Genomic DNA, 27818 nt, shown 5'->3' on the forward strand with positions numbered 1-27818 from the left:
ACAATCTACGTCTAGAATAAATAAATCTGAAATTAAATTTTTCCATGCAAAGATGAGGTTATTCAGTCTCAAAGAAACTCTAGTCCTGAAAAATCGAATATTAAAACCATCAATTAATAACCTAGAAACAGAAATTAAATTCCAACGCATTCTCGGTGCAAAAAGAGTATCACGAAGGATTATTGTTTGTCCTATGCGCGTACGGAGATGGAGAATGCCAATCCCTAGTACGTCTTCAACAGCATTATTGTCCATGTACAGCTTGTAACTTCCTTTGGCTACAGGCTGGAATTCCTCGAGTCCTCGACGACTCTGTGTCACGTGCTTTGTTGCGCCTGAATCCAAAATCCACTCGTTAGATATAGTATCAACGGAAAGGATTTCAGAACAAACGCCTACATACAAAGTATCTTGTGACTGAGAAATTACCGTCTTTTTGTGGGTATACTGCAGAGCATAATGGCTGAAATTTCTACAGACAAAACAGACTACATTTATCTTTTTCTACTTCTTCTTTCCATTCCCCTTCTTGAGATTTGGAGCAGGTGTTGTGGTCTTCTGTTCTTGATTATTCTTCTTCGCCTTCTTGCGAGCTTTGGACCGTTTATTGTTAGCTTTTCGCTTATGGGTCTCTGTTACAAAGGCCTTGGCCGAACCTGGCTGAATAGCATTCATTTCAACCTCACGTACCAAGTGGCCACAAAAGTCTCTGAACGTTGTGATAGAATCAGTATGGTTCAGAATTCTTTTGATTTGGGCCCAAGATTCAGGCAAGGAACGGTGCATGGCTATAATCTTCTGATTTTCAGTCAATTTGCACCCAACATTCCTAAGGGCACCTATCATTTGCTCCATCTTACGAATATGATCTTTGATGGGACAGCCGACAGGCATCCTATACTCCTGGAATTCCAATTCCATTGCCCTAACTCTCGCATCTGACTTCTGCGCATAGGCATCTGTCAGTGCTTCCCAGATTCCCTTAGCGGTTTCATGCACTTCATACGTAGGTATGAGTTCTTTGTGCATAGTGCTAAGAAGGACATTACGGGCTGAACGATTTTGTTTTCGCCACTTATTATAGCGAGTCATCGCAACCCTATGTTCTTGTAAATTCCCGTTTTCAGCCAGGATGGGTTCCTCTTGAACTACATCGAGTGTGTGAGATATGTCGTCCTCGTCAAGAAGGCATCGCACTGCTCGGGACCAGTCTTCGTAGTTGTTGCCGTCGAAATGTTGTCCTTTTAGTTGTTCAGCGATTAACGCTTTGGTGGCCATCTCTACATTGCATAAGTATCACTACTTAGCTATGATCTAAGGTATTGACACTAATCATCAGCATTTCTACGTGTTATATAAAATTTCAAAGTATAAAAGCAGTTAACACATCTTAATGAGATCTGAAAGTCCACATACCCGAATGGGCGGTGTAGAACAATCAAGTTCTCTAATTAAGATGAGATTTAATGCTTTTATAAAAATAAATTTATATAACGAGCAACCTTCCATTACATGGTTGCATGCATCATTTGGTGTAGGAGAATAAACTCCCACTCAGGTTATGCACAACCTTTATTTAAATATAGGGAGTACCTAAGTACTAAGTTTTTCTATATCCAATGAAAACAAAATAAATAAATATGGGGCTTAGATCTAAACACATCAAGCCAAATATTTTCTCATATATAAACATCATCATCAGAAAGAAAAATGAAGTGCTAAGATATCAAAAGAGTACTTTCTTCACCTGTGATCATGATCCTTAGTGATGGATTTGATCTTCACCGTTAATGATCAATGTTGATGATGGATCCTTTCATCAACATTGATCATCATGGTTGATGATCATTTCGTTCACTAATGAGCAATAGATCAACAGTGTATGGTACCAACACGTGTATGGTACAAACACATGTACACATGTACTGCATGTATAACACATGTATGTATAACACATGTATGTATGGCTAATACATGTATGTATAGCTAACACAAGTATGTATAACACAGATGGAACTATTCACACCTCTGATCCTACGGTATATAGTGGTCCCGGATTACGATCTATGGATCAGATCGTCCCAAGGACAAGCTAAGATGAACAATCTCTCATGCACAATGTTTCTCTCTCCGTATACTCTCAGTATTTTGTATATCTTATATTTATGCGAGAGAGAGCGCGTGCCTTTTATAGGAAAGGAAGGGAGATTGGATGAGACCATATCATCCGGTCTTATCCCTATCTCCTATCATAAATCAAATTCAATTTTGAATTTGAAATATAACCGAAAAGGAGAAAGGCCGGAAGATGCCTAAACATGTGGGACCCACCCACTAGTGATTGCTCACCGGTGGGCCCCACTGGCCTACGTCACACGTCCTTAAATGAGCTTGAAAAATGGATGGATGGAGTGGATTTCTCACAAACATCTTGGTGGGCCCCACCCAGCATCCTTGCACAGGAACTTCTTCGTGTATATTTTGGATGGCATATAAACATCAAGGTGGAGCTTAAGAAGGTTTCGATGGTGGAAAAGTCTTTCCTTAGTTTTTCCTCTCGGGTGACCCATTCGAGTTCTAGATCACCCTAACTTATGGTCACAGGTCCTAAAATGAACTTCAAAATGGATGGACGGGGTAGATTTCTCATAAATATTATGGTGAGCCCCACCTAGCATCCCAAGGCAGGAACTTCATGAAAAATGGCTTTAGCATGATATCTATCTATTTTTATGTATGGCCTGATGTTTTTAGGGCCTCTTGGACAATGGTTTTAAGTTGTATTAAATGTGATTGCATTACTAATCCCACTTTGAAATCTGGGATGGCATGTTTGGAAGGAGTAGGGGTGTACATCGAGTTGAAACCAAGTCGAGCTGGGCTTAACTCGACTCGGCTCGGCCACTGGCTGACCTCAGCTCGAACTTGGCTTGGCTCTGTCTGACTAGCCAGCTTGGCTCAGTTCGGTCACCAACTCGGGCCGAGTTCGAGCCAAGATTGAGTCGAGTTCGCCATTGAGGCATTTCCACAAATACCTACACTGCACCTTAAAAAACAATGCAAAAAAATAGAGTTGCTACAACGGAGCTCTTGAACACAACAAAAAACAACAATACTCAACTTCTCCACTATCATTTCATTGTAGAAAATGAAATTACAACAGGTATATATAGAGATTTCAGTTATATATGAGATTACAATAGGTATATATAGAGATTTCAGAGTTTGAAGAATCTGAATAGCCTGATTGATCCACACCCACAATCATCATAGGTGGGTTACCATCATAAAAACCATTCTCAGATGATATGCATCACAACCCAGGTAATCGACTTGAACACAACATTCCATCAGATGTAGCCTAACCCAGGTACACACCAACAAGCAGTGAAAAGATCAATGGCAACATCAATGGCAAAGTAACCGAATTACCGAACTGGTTCGATCCAAGTTCGATTCGAGCTGGATTTGATCCGAGTTGAATCGAGCTGGGGCCTACTCGAACTCATTCTCAAGCTAAAAAAATCAGCTCGAACTCAGTTTTGAACCAAGTTAAATCGAGCTTTTTCGAGTCAAGTCGAGCGCGCTAACCGAGCTAGCTCAGTTTGTCTAGGAAGGAGTGTGAGATGGGATTAAAATTAATTTTGCACGCTTTGGAAAATGAGCCTTGTGTTGGAAAGTGTGAGGTGGGATTACTAATCCCACGGATGATTGATTTTTGTTACAACTACGTTCAATCCAAATGCAATTTGAAAGTAAATCTTATGATTTATTTGTAAATACACACATTCCAAACATAGTATTAGAAAACATGGGATAAACCCAATCCAGGGGCAACACCTTACACATGCATTTATTGTAACTTTTGCAATTCCATCCACCTTAATCCCACATAATGCAACTGGCCAAACAGGCCAATCCATTTCATCCAATCAATTTCAACCATAGATACTTATGTCGAGCTCAATACAAACAAGGCGGTTCCTAATCTGACTCCGTCGAGTACATGCTGCACCAACCAATCTTACAGCATGTGCTTCAATCAAAATGGCCACAACATGCAAGTGTTGAGCTTGGCATTGGCATTGGCTTTAACACGAGCAGGGACAATACCTTCCATCAGTACTGTTGTTGCTGGATTTTTGCTGATAGATATGATCAATGTGGAAGTGCACCCTCCGATGGACCTGCAAAGGACAAGGGAGATGTGGACAACGAGGGGTGTCATCGGTCAGTTATAGACCCTTCGATGCCTAAGTTAGACTAGTAAATTCTTATAAAGGGTGAAGGTTAAACCCTAGTAATGTTTTGTAAAATTCCACTAAACCCTAGTACATCCACGAGTGATACTGTTAGAAGACCGTATATGCCTAACAAAATGTCATAATTACCCCATGATTAGTGCATTTATGAAGATTAAGAATACCCGTTTTTGCTAATCGTGAATAGGTAGCATTATGAAGGTAGTTAATCCAAGCACTAATCATCATGCACGAGAAATCCCGTGACTCAACGTATTTTAGAGATGTCCTGATTACCCAAATAAGCTCAAGACCATTTGTTCGTGGTCCGTTAAATTCAAAACTATAGAAAGACGTTTGTCTTGTCAAGCTTGATGTCCATCGCAGACATTAAGCAAACATCACATCTATGATTATTTAACTTAGTCTCATCAGCCGAGCACATGGAATGGGTGAATCCCCATAAGAAATATCATGAACTTAAGCTAAATGTCTCATTCCACACTTTGCCAAGTTGATGCTTTCAGACCGTTACATTCCAATCAAACTAAAGACACTAAGTTAGGATAATGCCCTCCACATATTCGCATTGTTGCAACCTCAGTCAACGATCGGTAGTAGTTGAATTGAATTACGACCTTATCCATTGATGGGTGCATCCAAATGTCAAAGCAATTGCACCTGTACATAGATCCCCACTAGGGTCACCTATCCCATGGTGTATATCGACCTGCACACTTTCCTGTGGGTCCCAATAGTGAAAAATGGCCTCTCGTAAGGTTAATATACCTAACATCCGGCCTTTATGGCCATTTACACCACTTCTTGTGCTATAAAAGGTCTAAAACAGGCAACCTCATCCCATACAAATATTTTCCTAGGAGAAGAAAATGATAAATAGATTAATAGCTGTGAGGGGTTTATGCACCATTTGTCATTTCTTTCCTTCTATCGAAGTTTTATACACTTCCAAATATTTCGACGAATCCCTTACGTTGGCGATTGGAGGTAAGAGATGGATCATATTTCTTAATTTAGTTCTTTATAGGTTTAATTACATAAATCTCACAATAGCTTGTATGTTTGTATAAATATATATATGGTTTTCCCTAAAATCCTAACCCTATAAGTGCTTTAAGTTGTGTGAAACCCTCTTAACGTGTGGACTATTCTCATGAGTTTCATTTTATCAACCCTTGAGGGTGATAGACCATAAATCTTAGTTGATTAAGTAGAAATTTATATAATAATCATTCTTAAAATGCTTTATTCTAGTAACTCTAATATTGATAATATTGGTAATTAACATGTATGAGGAAATACATGCTCAATATTATGCTTCATTTGTTGGAACCTTGTTACAGATAATGATGAAAATTGTTTACGCCAAAGGGTGTTTAGTGATATACATTGATTAACATGTTTCATACACATTCGTTATTGACATGACTATGGATACTTGCAAATTCGAGTTAATGTGCCCTATATCATATTGTTTCGTATTGCATTGGAATTAATATCTTTTTATGTTAATACATTTTTACATTATTATTATGTTTATTTTATAAATTAAATAGCCATTGTGTGAGATTGAGCCTTACTAATCATTGGAGTAGAGGATGGCCGCCGTGGTTGGCCATTCTTAACTTATATGGTCAACCTAGGTGGAGCACGGACGATCATCAATAGTCGGAACTACATGGGATGCTTTGCACCCAATGACAGTTTATTCAGGGCTTCCCTCGTTCAATAAGATTAGTTTAATGCTTGGCTCGATCGTTCATATATTTTGTGATTTTATAAAATACTAAATAATCTATGATACTCTGCTACTAGTGATTGAGGTCCATTCATAATCGTTAGCATATTACGATCTGACGAGACTTAAGGGTTGAGCATGGCGGTATAGGACAACGTGTCCGAGTTGTCGACCTATGCCGGGGTGACGTGTCTGCTGTATTGGAAAAACATTAGGTGACAAGCATGCCATGTTGGTAAAACATTGAGTGATGAGCCTCCCCATAGTGACCATTAAGAGCTAATGGAGGTCGTGATCCTGCTATGTTGTTGATAGATTTGGGTGGTGAGCCTTCTCCATGTTGTGGTCATGTGTGATGACCCTTACCCTAGTTGTGATTGTCCTTGGGTGACGAATCTCACTTTCATCTGATTGACTTATGTGAACTATTACGTTATGAACCTTAATTTGGATTGATGGACATTGGTAAAGAGCCACCTAGTGCCACAATGAGACATGTAATTCGGGTAGAGACCATACGACAGTGATATCATGGCTAAGCTAACATGCTTTTTGAATTGGGAATAATAATTACTTCGTTAATCATGCATATCATACATTAGTGGGTTGTACTACGAGCCAACCATTGCATACATGATCGATTGTTTTGCAGGTAACAATGCTTATGCAGAAAGTTTACAATTGTTGTTGTTCCCGACCCATGCATGTGCATATCATGTCATTCATGCATATAAAGAACTAACTTAAGAATTATTTGTTTTGAAATGCTATCTTTGCATATTCCTTGATGTGTTGATGACATGTGCAACTTTAAATAATAATATATAGCACTAAGTTGATCACTCGCTCCCACCTAGGGTGATGTTTTAAAACACCAACTAGATGATTTCAAGAATAATGACCATCGACATGGGACAAGAAATTTCTTTGTCTCAGAGATGAGTTGCTGAGTTGAGGTAAGTCGTCAGAGGACAAAGCTCGGTATAAGAGGACTCGCCCCACCAGAAATGTCTATAACATGGGTAAGGGATCCATGGGGAATGAGCTGGAGCACCGAACTCCCCACCATCCTAAGCTGACTAAGTTGACCATTGCTAGAGAAATGGTACGAGAAATCTAAAGAGAATCTCACCTTGGATCTGGAAGAGAAGGGCCTGGCCTGATATCGGTCAAAGATCACTTCGATAAATATGGGCTCAGTGATGTTTTTGGAGGCATATCCGGGATAAGATTCCTATTAGAATGGGACTCTCCGGCGTATCATATTAAGAGACGGAGGTACGAACCTCCATTAAGACCCTATATATACAACTACTTTAAACCAGAAAAAAGGGGGAGAGGAAATGTGACTTTTAAACCCTAATTTATACCTCGAGACTATTATCTATAAGCTTGACTTAGGCATCAGAGAGTCTACATTCGGCCACAGGCACCCCCTCCCCTGCCCGCTGCTCATATCTTCCCAAGCTTTTCGCAGATTCATCGGAGGGCGCAATTTTGTTACAAACCTAATATTCTCAAATTACAGATTTGTAATTTATGTAAAATAACAAAAGAAATCGAAAAATTATTAAGGACATGCTAAAGCACGTGTAATCATGTTGTCCTTAAAAGCATTATTCGACCCTTTTCAAAGTAACAGAGACAATTGACAGGTTGTAGGCAAATAGCTTATAGGATACAACGAGCTTGTATGTGGTTCTACGTTCAACGAGCATGAAGAAACCACTAATGCAACTCCGTGTACACAATTTGCTGGTAGATTAAAAAAAACTTAAAGAAAAAATCTCAAATCAAATAGGAAATTAGAAAAAAAATTGTTAGCGTAGACCACTACGTTGGTCTGTTTCTTGAGGACTTGTTGGCTAATGGCTAAGGTTCATATTAAACCTCATCGGTTAATTAGAGAACACTAAGTTGTTATTGGTTAGTTCGTATGAAAGAGTGGTTCAAGTGGTTGGTGATTGTCCAATGAACCACCCGAGCTCCGTTTATATATGCTAGGGTTGCTGAACGTTTTAGTTCATGGTCATAACTCCAGAGACTGTTTTTAACTGTTGGTGAGAAACTAGCCGTCATCTAGCAGTTTTTGACCATTTTTCATGTGAGAAGACCAGTTGCATGCTAGCCGTTTAAACTAAGTGGCTAACTGTTTTTAACTATTGGGCTAGCCACATGTAGAAGTTTTTGCATGGTATAGTTTATTACTGCATGAGCAGTTACACCACTTCTTAAATCGTTAGATCCAACTCCTATATAAGGCAGACATGTCTCTCTTAAACCCTTGACCCACAGCACTCTAGCCACCTAACCCATAGCAAATGTCACACTGCGAATCGCACTTGTTTCACACTGGTTCACGTAAGGTCGTGAGGGAGTGACCTATCTACGAGAAGATGCGCACGCGCGAAGCGCGCTACTAGCACTTCTATAGTCACATAGCCTTATATGCCCACGCCCTCGCACCAAGCCCAAAACTGTGGCCATGGTTGTGAGTGTGTGTGTGCGCGTACTGGAACACGCAAGTCTTAGTACTCCATGGGTTCAGCAAACAAATAATAAAGTATCTAACACCTTACTTATAAACTCAAAATTTTCTTCTCTTCCTTTCAACGGGGACTATTCCCAAAACAACATAAAACTAAGTTTAATAAACATTATATATATATATATATATATATATATATAATATTTTAATTTTAAAAAATTGTTTAATCAAACATTTTCCACGACAAATTCTACATGAACCGCATATTGGACAACAACAACATGCATTAAATACAAAAAGGTAATACAATCCATCCTCTGCGCTGGGCTCTAACTGAATTACGATACTCTAACAGAGCAGGGCACTTGATCAGCGAGTACTCAGAAACTGTATATGGGGTATAAGTCAACTCAAATTTAACCGACTAAACGGTGGATCCCGCTGTCCATAAAGTCACAGTCCAAAATCAGATTGGTTGAACAATCCTAACCTCTAATTCCTGGACACGTATTATTTTTCTTTTTATGAAATAGAACCATCGAATAATTTCCATTTGAACCGTCCAATAAACCTCCACAAATCCTATGTTCGGGTAACCAAATAAGCTAGATTTTTGGTACGTGAGACATTTAAACCCGGACCATAATTTTGTACAGTTTAAATTGAAATATTTGATGCCTCTGTTTCGCGTATTTTTTAAGTGCCCGCATATCATCCATCACACTCTGCCAGAGTATCAATGTTTTACTATCGTGTGCCTGTTCAACGCCCCATCCATCTTTCTAAATGGACGACCGACCTTCAATTGCTACAATCCCAGATCCTGCCCGATTTGTGCCATGTTAGGCCGTTGATCCCGGGCTATGATCTCTTCAAGTGCTGGCCCACCAATTCAAATGTCCGGTTCCTGCTAGCTTCATGCTACTGGCGTTCAGTGGACAGCTGGAGCTGTCTTGTTTTTTCTTGTATCCTTTTGTGCACGTGGAGGATCACGTGAGCATGCAAGGACAAAGGAAGGCAACAGGACTGAAGTGAGTCTCATGCACTTTTAAGATGACCATTTTGCCCCTTTATTATAAAAGATATATACTTCCCTTTCCGCGGGCAGTCCTCTTTGGGGGCATCAGAACCGTGCAAACCATCTCTGTTTGGACCGAATTGCCCTTCCAATGTATTTGTGGTTGAAATTTCAGGGACGAAAAATAAAATAAAACAACAGATCTGACACATGTACCCTACATGGGGCACGGCTTTGGTGGATCCCTGACCGCGGGACCCACCGTGATGCATGTAACTTACATCCACACCGTCCATCAGTTTTGTCAGTCATTTTAAGTCATGATCCAAAAAACGAAGCAGATGCAAATCTCAGGTGGACCATACCACATGAAACAATAGTATTTGACCATTAAAAACTTCTCGTGAGCTATAAAAATTTTGGATCAAGCATATATTTATGTGGTCCCTCCGTCCAGATATCTACAACCTTATTAACAGGTTGGATGGCAAATAAATATGCTGGTGGCCCAATATGTTTTTAACGGTGCATGTTCAATCACCACTTTTCATGTGGTGTGGTACAACTGATGTTGGATCTGCTTCTTTTTCCCAACAAGCTCTAAAATGAGCTGTCAAAATGGATTGACCGCATGAATGGAAGGCACATACGTTACGGTGGGCGCCACAGGGATTCACCGAAGTGGCGACTCGTACCATGAAGACCCAGTGGCACAAAAAATATAGTCGGTCCACTCATCGGTTTGGCCGAATTCTCTATAATATATATCAAATGACTAATATTTTGGACATTTTTTTTGTGTTGTAATTTGTGGGGATCTATTAAACTTCAGTTTGTTCCGAAGGAAGCCGATTGCGTCCGGCCCCACCTGTCCCTAACGAAATCGGATTGCGTACTGAGTTACTCAGTGAGCTCTTGTCGTACTGAGTAAACTCTGTCAAGCCCACCATGAATGTAGCTGGTCTATCCACGCCGTCCATCCTTTTTCCATTTTATTTTAAGGGTTGATACCAAAATTTAAGCATACCCAAAGATCAAGTGGACCATACCATTGGAAACAGGTGGAATAATGAGTTCCACCTATGAAACATTTCTAAGGACCACAGTGATGTTTATTTCTTAACCAACCTATTCATGAGATCACACAGACATGGATGAAAGGAAAAAATAAATACAAACTTGATCCAAAACTTCCGTGGCCCCCAAGAAAATTTCAACAGTAAATGTTTAATTCACACTGTTTCCTATGGTGTGGTCCACTTGAGGTCTAGATATACTTCATTTTTAGGCTCAAGCACTAAAATTATCTTTTAAAATGGACGTAAGGAGTGGATAAAATACATAAATCACGGTCGACCCCACTGAGTTTACTCAGTACTTAATCTGCGGACTGTCCTAACAAGGAACTGGCATATCTATGTGGGGCCCGCCGTGATGTATCTGTTTATCATGCCGTCTATCCATTCTCTTATATTATTTTAAGATATAAGCCCAAAAAAGACGCATATCCCTCGCTCAAGTGGACCACATCAAATAATAAGCTTTAGTTGCATTAAATGCACTAGTCATCGTTGGTACGGTCCACTTGAGTGTTTGATCTACCTTACTTTTAAAGCTCATACTTTAAAATGACGTGAGAAAAGTAAGCAGACGGCGTGGACTATTCAACTTCTCGTATTCGTTGCATGTGGCATATAAGAGGCCTATCATTACAGAGTCCAGGCAACAAGGATTTTGCTGCCCGCACTCAGCTGACTAAAAGTTCCTTAGCATAGGTCTGTTGAGTTAGTTTTCCTGGAAAGGGTCTACTGATTAAACTCTCTGTAAGCCTGCTATGATTTATGTATTTCATGGACTCCGTCCATCAAGTGTAGTACGGCGTGATTGGGTGGTGGGATTAGGAGGTATTAAGTGGGATGGGATTCAAAAAACATAATTATTATCTACAGGAATTGTCCACTATTGCCGTGGGATAAGATTAATGCCATGCTTTGTTGGTAATATGATGGTACATTGAATGGATATACCCACAGTCATTTGAAATTATTGAGAATAATACATGTGTTATATTTAAACTGTTCATTTGTTTTGTAACCTCATTTTATAGCATAAGCCTAAAAATGAGGTAGATCCAAAACTTACGTGGCCCCAAGGAAGTTTTGGGTGGTAAGTATTCAATCCCTGTTGCTTTCTATGATGGGATCTACTTGAGCTTAGATTTACTTGATTTTTTGGCCCATGCTCTAAAATAATCTCGAAAAATGGGTGGACGGTGTGGTTATAGCTCACACATCATGGTGAGACCTACACAACTTGCTAACATTAAATGAAATTGGCACGGTACCCTTGCAATTCCATCCAATCTAATTCCAAGCTTTTCCATTCTTCCCAATTATGGAGTGGAATTGGCACGGGACCAGATGAATCCCATCCCACCTAATCCCTTCTAATCCCACTGCTCAAACACGCCCCTGGATAATTTTAAGGCTTAAGTACGAAAATGAAGTATGTGTAAAGCTCAAGTAGGCCACACCATAGGAAACATTATGAACTGAATATCTACCGTTAAAAGTTTTTAGCTCATGCCATAAAATAATCTGGCGGAATGACAAGTCAATGTAGCGGAAAAAACATACATCATGGTGGCCCCACAGCGCCACCCAATCCGCATCCTGTCTCCTTACGTGCGTGGGAAATGGTATGCCCCCAAAGCCCAAGCTGGAATTAATGTACAACTGATGATTTGATTCAGCATACAAGCGTGGCCCACCTCACGAGTGGATCAGATAAATGGTGATCTTCATGTCCTCGTGGCACCATTGCCTACAGGTGATCAATTCTCCGATCGATGATCCTACCTTTAAAAGGTTTAGATCTTGGACCGATAAATAGTAAAGGCCCACTAATACGAACGGTTTAGGTTCATTTCCATTTACATGATAGTTAACCTCTCAGGGCCCGTTTGGCCGGTTGGATTGAAAGGGATTGAATGGTATTAAGGTGGATGACGTGGATTTCTAGGTAATGATGGTGTTGTCGGTGGATCGTATTTCCAGTCTGCTTGGCACGCCCGGCTAATCCCAGGATTAAACCTGTCTAGCCCTTCCAATCCCTCGAGCCAAACATGTCTCAGACAAATTTGAATGGATAAAGGTGGATTGGATGGGATTTAAAGGTAATGATGGTGTTGTCATTGGATTGTCTTAAGACCACGGGATTGGGATCAGATCACCGACTCTGTTTGGCACGCCCGGCCAATCTCGGGATTCAACTTCCAACCCCTTCCAATACCATCCAATCCCTTCCAATCCGACCGGCCAAGGGCCCTTAGGGGTATTTTCGTCATAAAAAAATACAGGTGGATCCAACTCATTCCTCTCTAATCAGGGATATTACCGTAAATCTCTCACTTCTAGTTGCGTTTTACCAGTTTTAGGGAGGGTATTAGGTAAGACCCCAGCCTCACCCAATACGGTGCGGCCCTTACCCTGGGGCCCACCTTGATGTATCTATTTTGTATCCACTCCATCCGTCCTTTTTCCAGATCATTTTAGCCAATGATCCCAAAAATGAAGCAGATCCAATTACCAGGTGGACTATATCATATAAAACAATGGTGATTTATCATTAATTGGCCACAAGATTTTTGGATCAAGCTGATTTTTTTTTCTCCCTTCATCCTGGCTTACGTGAGCTTATCGACTGATTGGATGCAAAATAAACACTGAAGGAAGCATTAATGTCCCCCCCAATAAGTTTTTAATGGTAGCGCATTCAGTTACCATTGTTTCCTAGAGTATGATCCACCTTAGTTTTGGATCTTCTTCATTTTTCTCATCATAATCTAAAATGATCTGTAAAAACGGATGGACGGCATGGATACATAATAGATACATCAAGATGAACCCCATGGTAAGGGCCACACCATCTTCCATGGGGCGGGACTCATCTAATCCCCTCGCCTAGTTTCAAGCGGAAGCGGATTAGCTGGTGAAGCACACACCACCGACCTAGTTGGTGCGTGCACGTGGCACTCGATGAGATGCGCGTCAACTTATCTTACCCCTATCCAGATATCAAGGTCACGTGGCCATGTATTTATTATATCCACACATCCTTCCTTCTAGAGAGATTATTTTATTGGGTGATCCAAAAATGAGTCTTGTTTAGTGACCACATCACAATAGCAGTGGGATAGCGATTACTGCTGTTAAAACATTCGTAGGACCCACCATCATGTTTATTTTACATCCAGTCTGTTCGTAAGGCCATACAGACATGGATGAAGAGGAAAAACCAATATAACATTGATCCAAAACTACTGTAACTGCTAAGAAAGTTTCAATGGCAGAAATTTAATCTCTCACTGCTTTCTGCAGTGTAGTCCACTTAATGTTTGGATCTGTCTTTTATATTAGCTCAAACCTTATAAAAATCTTTCCAAATGGACGGACAGTTTTGATATAAAACATACCTCGTGGTGGGCCCCACAGAACTTGGTGATGTCAATACACCACCGGGGTAAGTAAGTGGCGTGTGGTACACCAGCTCATCCGCTTTCCGTGTACGGCCCCCCGGACTCTTTTGCTATTATAAAAGGTTTGCTAAACCTACAATAGAGCCCATCTACACGCCATTATACGTGCAAATGTCGCAAATTTTAGTTAAATCCAAGCCATTCATCAGATGAGTCCCATTGTGTGAGTGCCACTGTACAGAAACTAGGCCAATCGGCTTATGAAACAGTCCATACTTCTAGAAACATCTGACAACGGATTGTCCTATTTCTTTTTCCAGCTCATCTGTATCTGGGGGCCCATCTGATGGACGGATTGGATCTCGCGGATGCGTCCCATATTGGTGCATCGGTGGGGGTGTACATTCCTTGCCTTGTACACGCGCGTGCTGAGCAGAGCTATAAGTCAAACGGTGTTTAAAGTAATGTCACAATACTCACGTCCACGGATTATCGGGTTCGTTCTGGTTTCAACTGGTATATGTGGGTCCCACCATTCAGTGATCCAAAAAATAAATATTATGGGAAAATCGTGCGGTGGGTGCATAAAAACCCACCGGACTGGAAGATCGTGGCCGTGGAATATTTTGGTCTTTTCTTTCTTAGTCGCTAATCTGTTGGCTACCTAGTTGAAGGCTCAGGATCTTTCTTCTGATAGTTTGACCATACAAGAAGGGCCCACAATATTAACGGTTTGGATCCCTGAATATGTGCCTCGACTCCACAACTGAATACCCGAATGGTCCTGTTAAGTTTCATGGCACGAGTATCGACAGAGAGTTGCCTCTGGATCATATATACCTGCTGGCTTAGCACACTTGTGTGGGATCTGGCCACTCGTGTCATTCTGGCCACTGTTGATGACAAAATCTAGATCACTCTCTACTTTGTTGTTGATAATAAAATTTGGATCACCCCCCATTTCGTGCTCCTCGAATGAGCCTAGGTCCTACACAAATGGTGAGTAAAGAAGACCCTGACTAAGTCTGGGGATCTTTCGATGCTTGAGTCAGGTCAAGGGAATCGGGGTCTAAGTTTCTAAGTAGAGGGAGAATGACTGTCCTTCCCATAACAATGAGATCTTATTGTATTTATACCTGACTGTTGAACGATTTAGGTCCGTTAATCTCGGCACGATTCACTTAATCAGTAGGGATTTTCGAATCACGGGGATATCGTACGTAATTCAAGGATTGTGTAGGATCTTATGCGCATCATGCATATCTGCGAAAGAAGTAACCGGTCACGTCCACTTATGGTAGTTTCTAAACTTAGCTCATGGAACGCCCACCTTGGGATTCGGCCTCGGCTCAGACCTTCTGATAGATAAAGTCTCAATCAGAGTGGTTATAAGACTTCGTCGAACAGTGTCCGCACTTATAATCCGAGTCGAGCTGGTAGTCATTCGCTTGATCGGGTCATCATGACATTAGCTCTCGGAATTATAAGGGGCTCGGATCTTCCCATAACAGCCACTATGGTGTTGCATAATGATATATCAATGGCAGTCAAATTCCTAAGTTGCTAATTTATGTGTTAGACATATATAATTTGAAAAAGGTACTATGAGGTGAGCCTCATGGAAGCTTTGCATGAAGTCAGGCTCCATAGGCCCATCTTGATGTGCGTTGGACGTCCACCCCATCAATCAGATGCTTCCTTCTATGGTGGGCGGGCCTAAAATTAAAGCCAGTCAATTACTTAAATGAACCACACCACAAGTAACTATTGATAGTAGATATCTAATCATCGAAATCTCTGTAATCGCTTGTAGGGCCCATTGAGATGTGGTTCAAACATTCAGATTATCCATTGTGTGTGTGTTCCACTTGAATGAGAGACTTAGTGTACTGCAAAATGATTTTAGATGTTTTAAGAAGAATTTCATATAATTAGAATCGCAAATTTGAGTTCCAGATAAACTTGACATTCCATACATTTTAGATGTATTGGTAGTGATGGGTAGCGTTTGGACAAAAATGAATGTATTTGATTTGAGTATTATCTTATTAATGATAACAAATAAAGATAAAGAGAACAACTATCAAAATATATTTCATTTATTATGAATTTATTTATATCTCCAATGTATCCCTTGATTCTAGGATAAAATATACATGAGAAGTATGCGAAAACAAAATGGATTTGGATATTGATTTTGACAACATTTCAGCCTATAATGTTTGTATCTTCACAAGAGAAGAGTTGTGCGGTTTGAATATCCCTGTGTTTGGTTTATAATTAAGTATAAGTAGTTTTTATTTAAAATTACTTAATTCCTTCATTCTAAAGGTGTTTGGCTCATAAGTTGTTTAAAATAAACCACTAAGCTACTAATTCTACAAACAAGTTATCTTAGTTTTGATTTATTGAGAAGATAAGTATGTTTGGCAAACAACACAACGTTGAGAAGATATACATGTATGGAGAGCTGATATTCATGTTTTCCCAGGTGTATGTGACATTATGTGAATAGCAAAAAAACATAATGGTAGGCCCTAGTTAATTTTCAATGGTAGTAAATCAGTCCTCACTGCTTCCTGTGGTGTAGTCCACTTGGGGCTTCAACCTGTCTGCGTTTTGGGGCCCTAAAATGATCTGTTAAAATGAAAGGACGGCACGGGTAAAACATATACATCATGGTAGGCCCCACAGATCCTCCGATCGGACCGTCCGTCTTTATAGCTAGGCCCTGGTGTGGATGTAAGGCGCGTATATCACAGTGGGCCCCACGGTTGGGGATCCACCAAGGTCCGTGGATACGGGGTCCACCCAGACCGCGACCGCCATGGTGGGACCGTGGGGTAGTACCCAATCCGCGCCTGTACTGGGGAGGGTAGTATCCAATCCGCCCCCTTACGACCCGGACCGTGAAAGTGGGGCTTTAGGTCCAATCGACGCAACCGTCCGGTTTTAAAATACCGGTTCGTACTTTTAAGCGAGAGGGGGTCAAGTGACAAAGTAGCGAACACGAGAGTGGGAGAGTCTTTTCTCAGCTCCGGACTTCATCCCATTCGTCCATAAAATACCGAACAGTTAATCTTCATCTTCCCCAAACCCTTCTCTCTCTCTCTCTCTCTCTCTCTCTCTATCTGTTGCGGAGGCGACGAGGAAATGCAGCAGCTGCAGTCTCCGCCGCAAATGCTCGGATTTTAACGAATCTAGGTCCAATTTCTCCTCCTTCCTAGAGTTCAATCTTTATTTTTATTTTATTTTTATATTTCTGCAGATTTTTCGTATTTTTCAGTAAATGATCTGAAATGTGCTTTTCCTCTGATTTCTTACCTGCATTTTTGAGATCTGAACGCATAAAAAAAATCTATTTCTCTTTCAATATAGTGAGGTTTACTTGGAAATTGCGATTTTACGGAGTATTCGGACGGCATCTTTCTCGAATCTCTGCAGATTTGTTTTCTTCTGTTGTCTGATCTCTTCGCATCTCGGATTCCTTTGAACTGTTGTTACTCTCTCTCTCTCTCGATGCTGTAATTTAATACTCATAGGCTAGCGTTTTGAGATCAGATCCGTTTAAAATGATTAGAATAGAGGATTCTAGCGATTGGCTTCTGATGATGATTTATACCTATATGTTAGTTTTTTCTGCGATCTGAACTGCTTTTCTTTTCTTTTTTTCTTTTAATCACAATTTCTTCATATTCACTTTCAAATAGCTTAAGAAGAGTGTTTAGCGATTTCTCACTAAAAAGTATTTAAATGAATTCGTTTTACGGCAACCTCTTTAGCTTATTATGTTGTTGTTATTATTATTATTATTACTACTACTATTATTATTATTTTTTAAGGTGATCTGATTGTTTTCTGTTGTGGCAAGTTTATCATTTTTTCGTATGAAAATTTAGCATATCTTGTTTGATCTCTGTATGCTTTCTCTTGGTGTGTGATCTGGGCAGATGTGGGGCCGACGCGATGCATTTTCACCATCCAACCTGTTTATCAGATGCATTGTCTCTGAAAATCCCTATTGCCCAAACCTCAGTGGGATAGAAAACTCATGCTGGCCGCTGCAAAGAGAATGAACTGCAAGGGAATGCCTACCCGTGAATTCCACAGGGGTTCGCCTGGGTCGGAAAACAGCCTGAATCTTGGCATGCCTGTTCATCAGGACTGGATGAATCGTCTGAACAGCTTTGATTATATATATATACAACACGGTGGGTCCCCTATGCTAATAATTGGTGGGCATTCTCTCTCAATATTATCCCTGTGCTGTGGCCCATCTGAGTTTTGGACCAGTATGATTTTTTAGGCTCTCAATGTTTTCTGAGGTGAAGCATCTACATAACTGGATCTACATCTGCCTGGTATGGTGGTAACGGTAAATGGATCGCGCTCCTCTTTTGTGATCTGAACTGTTTTTTCTTCAAGGAGTTATATATGATACTCAGGCTGTGTATGAGGCTGTGTATGACGCTTGATACACAGGCACTCAGAAACTGCACACGTCTTATATATTAACTCAAATAAACAGAATATATTGTGTGGACCACTGGGCAAATCCAAAATCCCAATATCAAATTGGTTGAACAATCCTAACCTCTAGCTCGTGAACATTTGTTTGTGTAAATGGGAGAGTTATATATTTATCATTGTTAACTGTCCAATAAATGTCCACCAATCTGATGGTCAGATAATCATATAAGCTCAATTTTTGGTTCATGAGACATCTACACTGGGTAACATAATTTGGACAACCTAATTGGACTACTCATATGCAACATGTGCAATTTCTAAATGCATGTGGCAATTTCTAAGTGCATGTGGATCATCCATCACACTCTGCCAGAGTATCAGAGTTTTTCTGTATTTTTTTGGAAACCTGTCTCTATAATCCCTTGGTAGATTTGCTTTGTGCTCCTCTTTTAATCTTCAGCTATCATTTTGTGATCTGAACTGCTTTTATCGAGTTTTACTGCAATTTTACAAGGTTTGCTTATGAAATATTTCTCTCTCAAGTCCATTAGTAGTTTCATATTCTGCTGCTGTTTGATATTCACATGTTCGGTTTTGTGATCTTCTTTCCTTTCTGCAGAATTTTCAAGTAGGTTCACTGGTTGGTTTCCACAATTTTCAATGCGTTTGTGTAATTTTCTTGCAATTTCTCACTGAAATTGGTTAGCAATTTTCCCTTTGCTATGGTCTGTTCTTTGTATGTTAGGCACTGGTTTGCTTTTCTTTGTGCAGACCTTGCATTATACTACAATAAATGGTCTGAACTAAGCTACTATAATTTTTGTGGTTATTGATAAAAAGAAAATCTGAAGATTCTGAACTGTGCTCTTTTGAGTTGCCTTTTACAACTTTTTTTGGCAAATTTCTACTGGAATCAATATGCTAAAATAGATTCCAGTATTCCACTTGTTAGTTTTCTAGAAAGTTTTCCTGGTCACTGCTGGTATTAATTGTTATTTGATGAAACCAATTGGCAGGTTTGCTTCCTGCTTTTGATCTGTGTAAATTAGGTTGCCTTTTCTTTCTGCATATTCTTTATTACAGTTCTGTTTACCCTAGTAATAATCTTAATTTGATTTTTAATGACTTTTGTATGGTTTTAGCAAACTAGGTTTTGAGAACAAATAGTGGGATAAGTTGCTTCAAGTCACATAAACTGCTTTTGGTCTTTTTATTTATTTATTTAATTTCTTATCAGTTCTAGGAATTTATACTCTTGACTGGAAATTCTGCAAAACCAGAAATTTCCTGTTTCTACGACTTCTCTAGACTTCCAACTGGAATGGCTATCGTTCCCCAACAAGGCATTTTGGGGCTTTGAAAGAAAAGAGTTTTGCCTCCCCCTCTGTTTTGGTATGCTGAGATAAGGTGGCCTCGATATATATAAATATATATCATTTTTTAACTGAATTAGATCTAGCAAAACAGCTTTAGACATGTGTGCTTTCTCTTTAGTTTTCTTGCTGCGTTGTGAGTTTTTTTTTGAAATTATACGTTAGGACATTTAACTCTTTCTTTTCCTCCTCCTGTTGTTGTTGTTACTATTATTACTATTTCTCTCTCTCTCTCTTTTTTTTTTGCAGAATTTTATTTGAAGTCTTTCTGTAAGAACTTCTCATACTGAAACATTTTTTCTGTTTCTGTGATTTTTATTCTGTATTTACCCTTCTGATAAAGCAGCTGTGGTAGAAGGCCTTTCTTTGCTGGTTCCGCAGCTTAATTTTGAGAATCTGGTTTAATTCACCTTTTTAGCAATGGATTCACTGAAGGAGAATAAGTTCATGAATGCTGGCCTCATCTTTCTAGCAACAATTGTGTTTGCAAAAGTCATGTCCGCCATTATGATTGCTAGGGCTAGGAAACGTCTCCCTCCTACTGTCAAGGCGTGGCCGGTTCTTGGGGGACTTGCTCGGTTTATGAAAGGCCCGGTCGTGATGCTTAGGGAAGAATATCCAAAGCTTGGGAGCGTATTCACATTGAATTTTTTGAACAAGAACATCACATTTTTCATTGGGCCTGAGGTGTCAGCACATTTTTTCAAGGCCCCAGAATCTGATCTTAGCCAGCAAGAGGTGTACCAGTTTAATGTGCCCACTTTCGGTCCAGGTGTTGTTTTTGATGTTGACTATTCAGTGCGACAAGAGCAGTTTCGGTTCTTCACAGAGTCTCTGAGGGTGACCAAGTTGAAGGGCTATGTAGATCAGATGGTTGTTGAGGCAGAGGTAAGTCTTTCCAAAGAGTTTGGTCTTGTTCTGAAGTTGAATGAGTTACGATCTTTGATTGTTTATGCACACGCATGTTGAATAGCACTACCCTCACATATGTGCAACTTTGTTTTCCTGTCTCTTCTCCCATTGTAAAATGCCTTCTTTGATGGACACTGCAGATGTTTTATTACACAACTGTAGCCTCACTTCATCACGATCACCATCACCATATCACCATCATGATGTTGTCCCCTTACTTGGGGTCAGCCGCTGAGAGAGCATTTTTTTTTTTTTTTGGAAAGGTGACAAATATTATAAAAGGAGGAGAAAAGTGCATGGAAGGCAGAGGACATCTGCTGAGAGGGCAAACGCCACTGCGATACAAGAAAACTGAAATCATAATACTTCAATAGAGGAACAATGACAGCCCATTCTAAGATTAAACATTTAGCCTTATCTGAGGCCGAGTCCGCAGAGTTTGAGGAATTCTCAAAACATCTCCCGTTTCTTTCAATCCAGACAGACCACCAGATTGCGAGGATGGACATTCTCCATATTCGCTTCCTCTTCTTATCCAAACTAACCTGAGGATTTGCCAAGGTCTCATTGGAAAATTTATGCCACAGACTTCAAAATGGACCTGAGGATCATGGCAATCAGATGAGGAAAACCCAATCAACCAAATGTTGATAACGGAGATCCATTGATATGGTGTTCTTTGGGATGCAGAAAACTTTCTCTGCATTCTAGAGAGCACTTTAAATATCGTTACTCCCTTGTAAAGAAAAAAAAAAAAAAAAACGTTCTCTTCTTTTCAGTGGGACCTCTCAAAAATAGAAGGGTGTGGCCCCAGACCTAAGCTCTGTTGGTCCTACACCTCTAGAATGTTTCACGGTCCACTGGCTTGGGTTTGAGATGAGTTTGGGTGAGTTTCCAGGTTTAAGCTTGGCTATAGGTTTACTTGTAGGTACTTAGCTAAATCCTTGCTGGATTGAAAAATTTAAAACAAGACCCTCCATGAAACCAATATGTGTTTCATGTGCAGAAAAGAAGAAGAATCTGTTGATCATTTGTTCATTCATTACATTGTAGCGAAAGAGGTCTGGAATTTATTCCTTGTTCAATTTGAGATATCGTGCATATTCAAATAGATCTATTGAGGATCTGTTGATTGAATAGCGACGCAGTCTGTTCAATGGAAGAAAGGGGATTCTGTGGATCATGGTGTTCTTTGGAATTTCATGTGGATTGTGGAGACTGGAGAGAGAGGAATAGAAGATCCTGGGGACTGGAGAGGGGAGGGCCTTATCGGTTAGCTTGAAGCTCAGGCAGGGCTCTCTTATTTATTTATTTATTTATTTAAGTGACGAAAATCTGTTAGAAAAGATCAAAATACAAGAGAAAGAGGGAATCTCCTGCTGAGATAGTGCGAGAAACGACCTCCAAAGCAAAATAGAAACATGCTAAGTAATGGGATAAACAAGGCCCCATTCTGCTAGGAATTGGTGGACTCTCAGAATTGTAGAACCCGGAGATTTAGAGGTCGTTAAAAAACATCTCCCATTTCTTTCTTCCCAAACCGACCACCAAACTGCCAACAGACCCATTCTCCACATAATCGTTTTCTGTTTTCCCAATTTTGGCCCTAGCCAAGCTTTAATCAGGCTGTCAGTGGAGGAAGGGAAACACCACGCAATGTTGAAAGAGCTGAGAAGAGCTGACCACACTTGACCAATGAACGGATAGTGAACGAATAGGTGATCAACCGATTCCGTAAGTTCTCAACGGGCAAGACTTTCTTCTTCGCTACTAACCAGCTGAACACCGATATCTTTGGAGGCACTTTCTTCTCAATGGGCTTTTGAGAGCTGTATATATTGGATTGGCTATAGGCTGTGTTTTTTCTTTTTTCCTTTTTGGTGTGGGGTCTTTGGATTCCGTTCTAATGGCTATTGGTTGGCTGTCTGTTGTCAGCAGCGATGAGAGGATCACTTATTGCTGGCCTCTTTGGCAGTCTTTTCTAATAGGGTTCATTGTCCTTGAAAGTAAATAAATAAATAAACACAGTTTTGATAAAATGTTCCAAAGTCAATGGAGCTAGAGCCATACTTCTACCCCTGGGAGCTTGAAATGTACTTCCTAGTTTGTCGAACCGGAGCTTTCTTTTGGAGATTTGATATTGCCTTTATCCTTGGAAGTTGTCTACATTCTTTCATCACTTGCATATCTTCTTTTTCAAAAATAGGGTGAATGGTAAAAGATAGGGAATCTGAACTATGATGTGCATCACTGGTCCGAACATCACTAAATATCCAAAGCTGCTGCATTTGAACAATTATGAATAACAAGTCTATAGAAGGCGTTAGTCATGGTTTAAAACATCTTCCAGTATGTCATCATCATCATCGCTGTTGTCAACGTCATCCTCATCATCTAAGCTTCATACCAACTAAGTGGGGTTAGCTACAGGAATCCCTGTTTCAACATTCCACTCTTTCACAGACGTTTTGCTCAGTTACACCAGAGGTCCTCAGGTCTTTTCTTACTGTTGATGGCTACAGTAAAAAAATAAAAAAATAAAAAAAGGAAACGCAGGAGATCCAAGCCCCACAAAGCAGATCCGATCAGCAACAAATAGCACATGCAGGTCATTGACAAAGAAGATCTGATCCCGACCACGGTCCTCCGAATTAGAAAACGGTTCCAACAACAATGGTTGTAGATCCGATGGTGGCGGGTTATGGATGTCAGGTATTATGTGGAGAACGGCTGCCTTGGTATGTTTTTATATGCATTTAGAGAGAGCAATGGAGGGCTTGCAATGTGGAGAACGTGAGTTGATTAGAGTCAATAGAAACCCTAGCCTCCTCACTTTTATATAAAGCTTGAGTATGTGTCTAAACCGTGTAAGGGGCACAATGGGCCTTATTACATGGGCTTGGGCCTACTTCCTTTCAACACTTACTACCTTTGTATGTTATCACATGCATTTTTTATTTTTTTTTAAAATTTTTTTTAAAGTTTTTAATTCCCAGTACAGAACTTAAAATCATCAAAATTTACAGCAGCATGATGATATATGGTGTGTGTCATTCGAACCATGGCAGTACACATTTGTTTGGAACCGCACTATACATTCTCTGGTGCTGATATCTTAAACCTTGGTTTAGTAATCAGTCACTGAAAGAATCAGTCACTTATTGCAAGAAATCACCCATGTATAATGCAATTCTTCTTTCCAAAATTTTAGAATCATTGCCAAAGCATTACATTACATTTAAGTTGCATTTCAAAGAAAAGACTTGTATCCTGGACTCGCATTATTTGCTTCTATAGGATTGAGATATTGAAAAGTAAGGAATTAAAACATAGCTGGTCAATAGGTAAAACATGAAATTTGGACATTGTATCATTAGTCTGTCAGCTTCAGTGATCTGTGGAACTGATACGTAATCAATCTGATAGTCACCTTTTACGGGCCCTTCAACACACACATGCACACATGCATGCGTATGCAGGTCCATGTGCATGCGGGCACACACTAACATTCCCACCATCATGGGGAGGTTAGCAACATCCCCTAGGCCCTTAAATGACACATGAGCCGACCAAATGTGATTTGAAACTGTTCATTTATTCATACAACTAGGGGCAAGCCATGGTGCAAAAATTATGCCAATTGGATGATCCTACATATCCGATAGCACTTTGATGATTCTAACCATGCAATCTATGGCTTGAAAAAACCGGACGGTTATAGGCTAGGAATTCCAATAATCATTTGATCTTGACCACTTTTCTAATTGTATGATGCTTGTCATGCTTTGTTGTACAAGTCATGGTTGCCCAGCCCGTATGGGTTATCATCCGAAACCGGTACGTATCGCCCATTACATATTAGTATAGCCCATGAACAATATGGCTATATCAGCTCAAACCACAGCCCGATAAAGGCAGTGTGGGGCTGTATTGGTGGAGAACAATATGATAAGAGATACACTGATTTTAAACCTTTGGATTGGTTCTTCTATAAATATGCAGGATGATGAATGCTACAATGCAACTTGCATTATGGAAGTGCGCTAGATATCTGCAGGATGAAGAATGCTACAATGCAACTTGCGTTATGGAAGTGCGCTAGATATCTGCAGGATGAAGAATGCTAATACACAGGTTGCACCATAGAAGTGCTAGGCAGCTCCCCCTCCAAATGATACACATTGCAAAACATGTAGTGATTGGGAGTGTTGATCTGGTGGGCCTACATCTGTAAATGCGATATCACAAAAATGGAGATTGGACCATGTTAGCCATCCAATCAGTGGCCTGCAAAGGAATGGTCAGAGCAACAATCCACCTTCAACCAACAAAACTAAACAATTTGTTGGCCTATAGACATCTAAGTGATGGCCCACCTCATCAACGGTCCTTATCATGATTCATGACTCATGATCGCCACTTTTACTGTGAGGAGGGAGCTGCATAGAAGTTCCATGATGCAAGCTGCATTGCATAAAACATTTCTCATGCTGGATTTCTATGCGCACCATGTCATGGAACTGTGTAAGAGAAAACCACGTGCATACAGTTAATACCATGCCATCTCATGGATTTGTTCTTTTAATAGATGAAAATCAAATAAATGGTCTGGATCGTGGAACATTGAGCACTTCAGGTCAATTCATGTTCCGATGCATTAGGACTGGATAATTCCTCGTGCTGATGGTACACTATGCTCTACAGAAGAATGTCGTGGCCTAAGACTGGTTATCCCAAGCACGGTTCTGATTGCTTGTCCTCTTCACTCAATTTTGTAGGACTACTTCTCAAAGTGGGGCGACACTGGTGAAGTGGACCTAAAATACGAGCTGGAGCACCTCATCATCTTGACGGCTAGCCGATGCCTCTTGGGTAGGGAGGTGAGGGACATGCTATTTGAAGATGTCTCTGCCCTCTTCCATGACCTCGACAATGGCATGCTCCCTATCAGTGTCATCTTCCCATATCTCCCAATCCCTGCTCACCGCCGCCGGGACCGGGCCCGAGCGAAGCTCGCAGAAATATTCGCGAACATCATCTCTTCTCGTAAGTGTGCCAGCAAGTCGGAGAATGACATGTTGCAGTGCTTCATTGAGTCAAAGTACAAGGACGGCCGCCCGACGACCGACAATGAGGTCACTGGCCTCCTCATTGCTGCCCTTTTTGCCGGGCAGCACACCAGCTCCATCACCTCCACCTGGACTGGGGCCTACCTTCTCCGCCACAAGGAATACCTCTCAGCTGTGACTGAAGAGCAGAAGAGCCTGATGAAAAAGCACGGGAATAAGGTTGACCATGACATCTTATCGGAAATGGACACTCTTTATCGGTGCATTAAAGAGGCCCTTAGGCTCCACCCTCCATTGATACTCCTGATGCGTAGCTCGCACAGCGACTTCACCGTGAAGACGCGGGAAGGAAAGGAGTATGACATCCCAAAGGGCCACATTGTGGCCACTTCACCTGCTTTTGCCAACCGGCTTCCTTACATTTACCAGGACCCGGACAAGTACGACCCTGACCGGTTTGCACCAGGCAGGGAAGAGGACAAGGCTGCAGGTGCATTTTCCTACATTTCGTTCGGCGGTGGCAGGCATGGGTGCCTCGGGGAGCCATTCGCATACCTGCAGATAAAGGCGATATGGAGCCATTTGCTTCGAAACTTCGAATTGGAGCTCGTATCTCCTTTCCCAGAGAATGACTGGAATGCCATGGTCGTGGGCGTGAAGGGGAAGGTGATGGTTCGCTACAAGCGTCGGCAGCTCACCGTTGAGTGAATGGGTTTGCTTGGTTTCTTTAGTTATGTTTCTTTTCAGATTTCTGCTGTCCAGTCATTCTGATTTTTGGCTTGTAGACATATCCAAGTGGTGGTCCAACTCATCAATGCATCCCAGCTTCCTTCACTCGCCAGTGTTTGCTATCTGGATAGTTTTGTAGGCAACTATGAAAAACAAAATAAAACCCCTACGGACTACAAGCGGCAGTACCGTTTGGTAGTTGCAGGGAAAATATACACATTGTAAGAGACGGCCACTGACAGGTTTCCATGTTGTCGATCTAGCTATGATCATTCCATGGATGAAGCCCATCACTTGCTGTCTTTTACTAGGATGTCTTCTTTATAACAACCAAATGGTTCTCACATTTCAGAGATGGGGGAAGAATTGCTAGTAAGGATCTCTGGGGACTGGAAAGGAGCAAAAGTAGCAGCCATTAATGAATTCAAGTCAGCTGAAATCTGAAAAGCAGCAGAACTAAACTGTCTGCATGGCTTCTTCTTTTGCCTTTTGCATTTGCACTGTCCTGATTTCATCTCTTCTAGTAATTCTTTGTGCCGGCTCTGAACCATAACAACCGTTTGGTCATTATAAGGAAAACCAAGTAAAAGACAATTGCTGATAGGCTTCATCGATACATGTAATCAAAGCCAGCCGCCAATTGGAAGCCTGTTGGCCATCTCGTTACTGGCGAAGAACGAGACAGGACCGCAGTTTGTAGGAGTTTGCTTTTGTTTTTCCATATTTGCCTTTCAAAACTAGGCACAGGGAGAACATTGCATCTCATCTCAGTTTCATCCATTTACTATTTAGGTGTTAATGCTGATGCAGTTTCTTCAGGTCGGGCCTGTGGCTTGTTTTTACCAGATTGCTGATCTGATTGGGCCCTACCCTGTAAATGCCCCAGGTTGGGAGATTGTGACTGAAACTCTGGCCTCTTCTCTGTTGAATGCAGGCCAGTATTATGACTAATTGATAGCTGAGTGTTTGCAGACCACTTTTCTTACTGGGGAGATTTTCGGGGGAATGGTCCCATCCGTTATGGGGCCCATGAGGAGGACGGTTTGGATAAAAAGATCCGTAAGCCCGACATGTACAAAGCTTGCTATTCCTTCTGTTATAGGATTTGTTTAGATGAGATGCTCTTGTTGTCATTTGCTTTGAACATTTTTGCCTGTTTTTATTGCCTATTGGATGTATCAGATGGATAGGATTGGTTGAGATGCTCTTGTTGTCATTAGCTTTGAACATTTGCCTGTTTTTCTTGCCCGTTGATGTCTCAGATGGATGGGATTGGTTTTTT

At 40.8% G+C, this 27818-nt stretch overlaps 1 protein-coding gene across 1 annotated transcript; it reads left to right on the forward strand.

Annotated features, from left to right (window-relative positions):
* The first annotated feature begins 17039 nt into the window (after positions 1 to 17039).
* On the forward strand, positions 17040 to 26641 carry LOC131239284 (sterol 14-demethylase). Its single transcript, XM_058236909.1, has 3 exons — positions 17040 to 17187; positions 20173 to 20714; positions 25517 to 26641. Exons 2-3 carry the CDS (start codon positions 20247 to 20249, stop codon positions 26513 to 26515), a joined length of 1467 nt encoding a protein of 488 aa, XP_058092892.1. The 5' UTR covers positions 17040 to 17187; positions 20173 to 20246; the 3' UTR covers positions 26516 to 26641.
* The last annotated feature ends 1177 nt before the right edge of the window (positions 26642 to 27818 follow it).

Source organism: Magnolia sinica, chromosome 3 (genome assembly GCF_029962835.1).
Source record: "Magnolia sinica isolate HGM2019 chromosome 3, MsV1, whole genome shotgun sequence".
Taxonomy (NCBI): domain Eukaryota; kingdom Viridiplantae; phylum Streptophyta; class Magnoliopsida; order Magnoliales; family Magnoliaceae; genus Magnolia; species Magnolia sinica.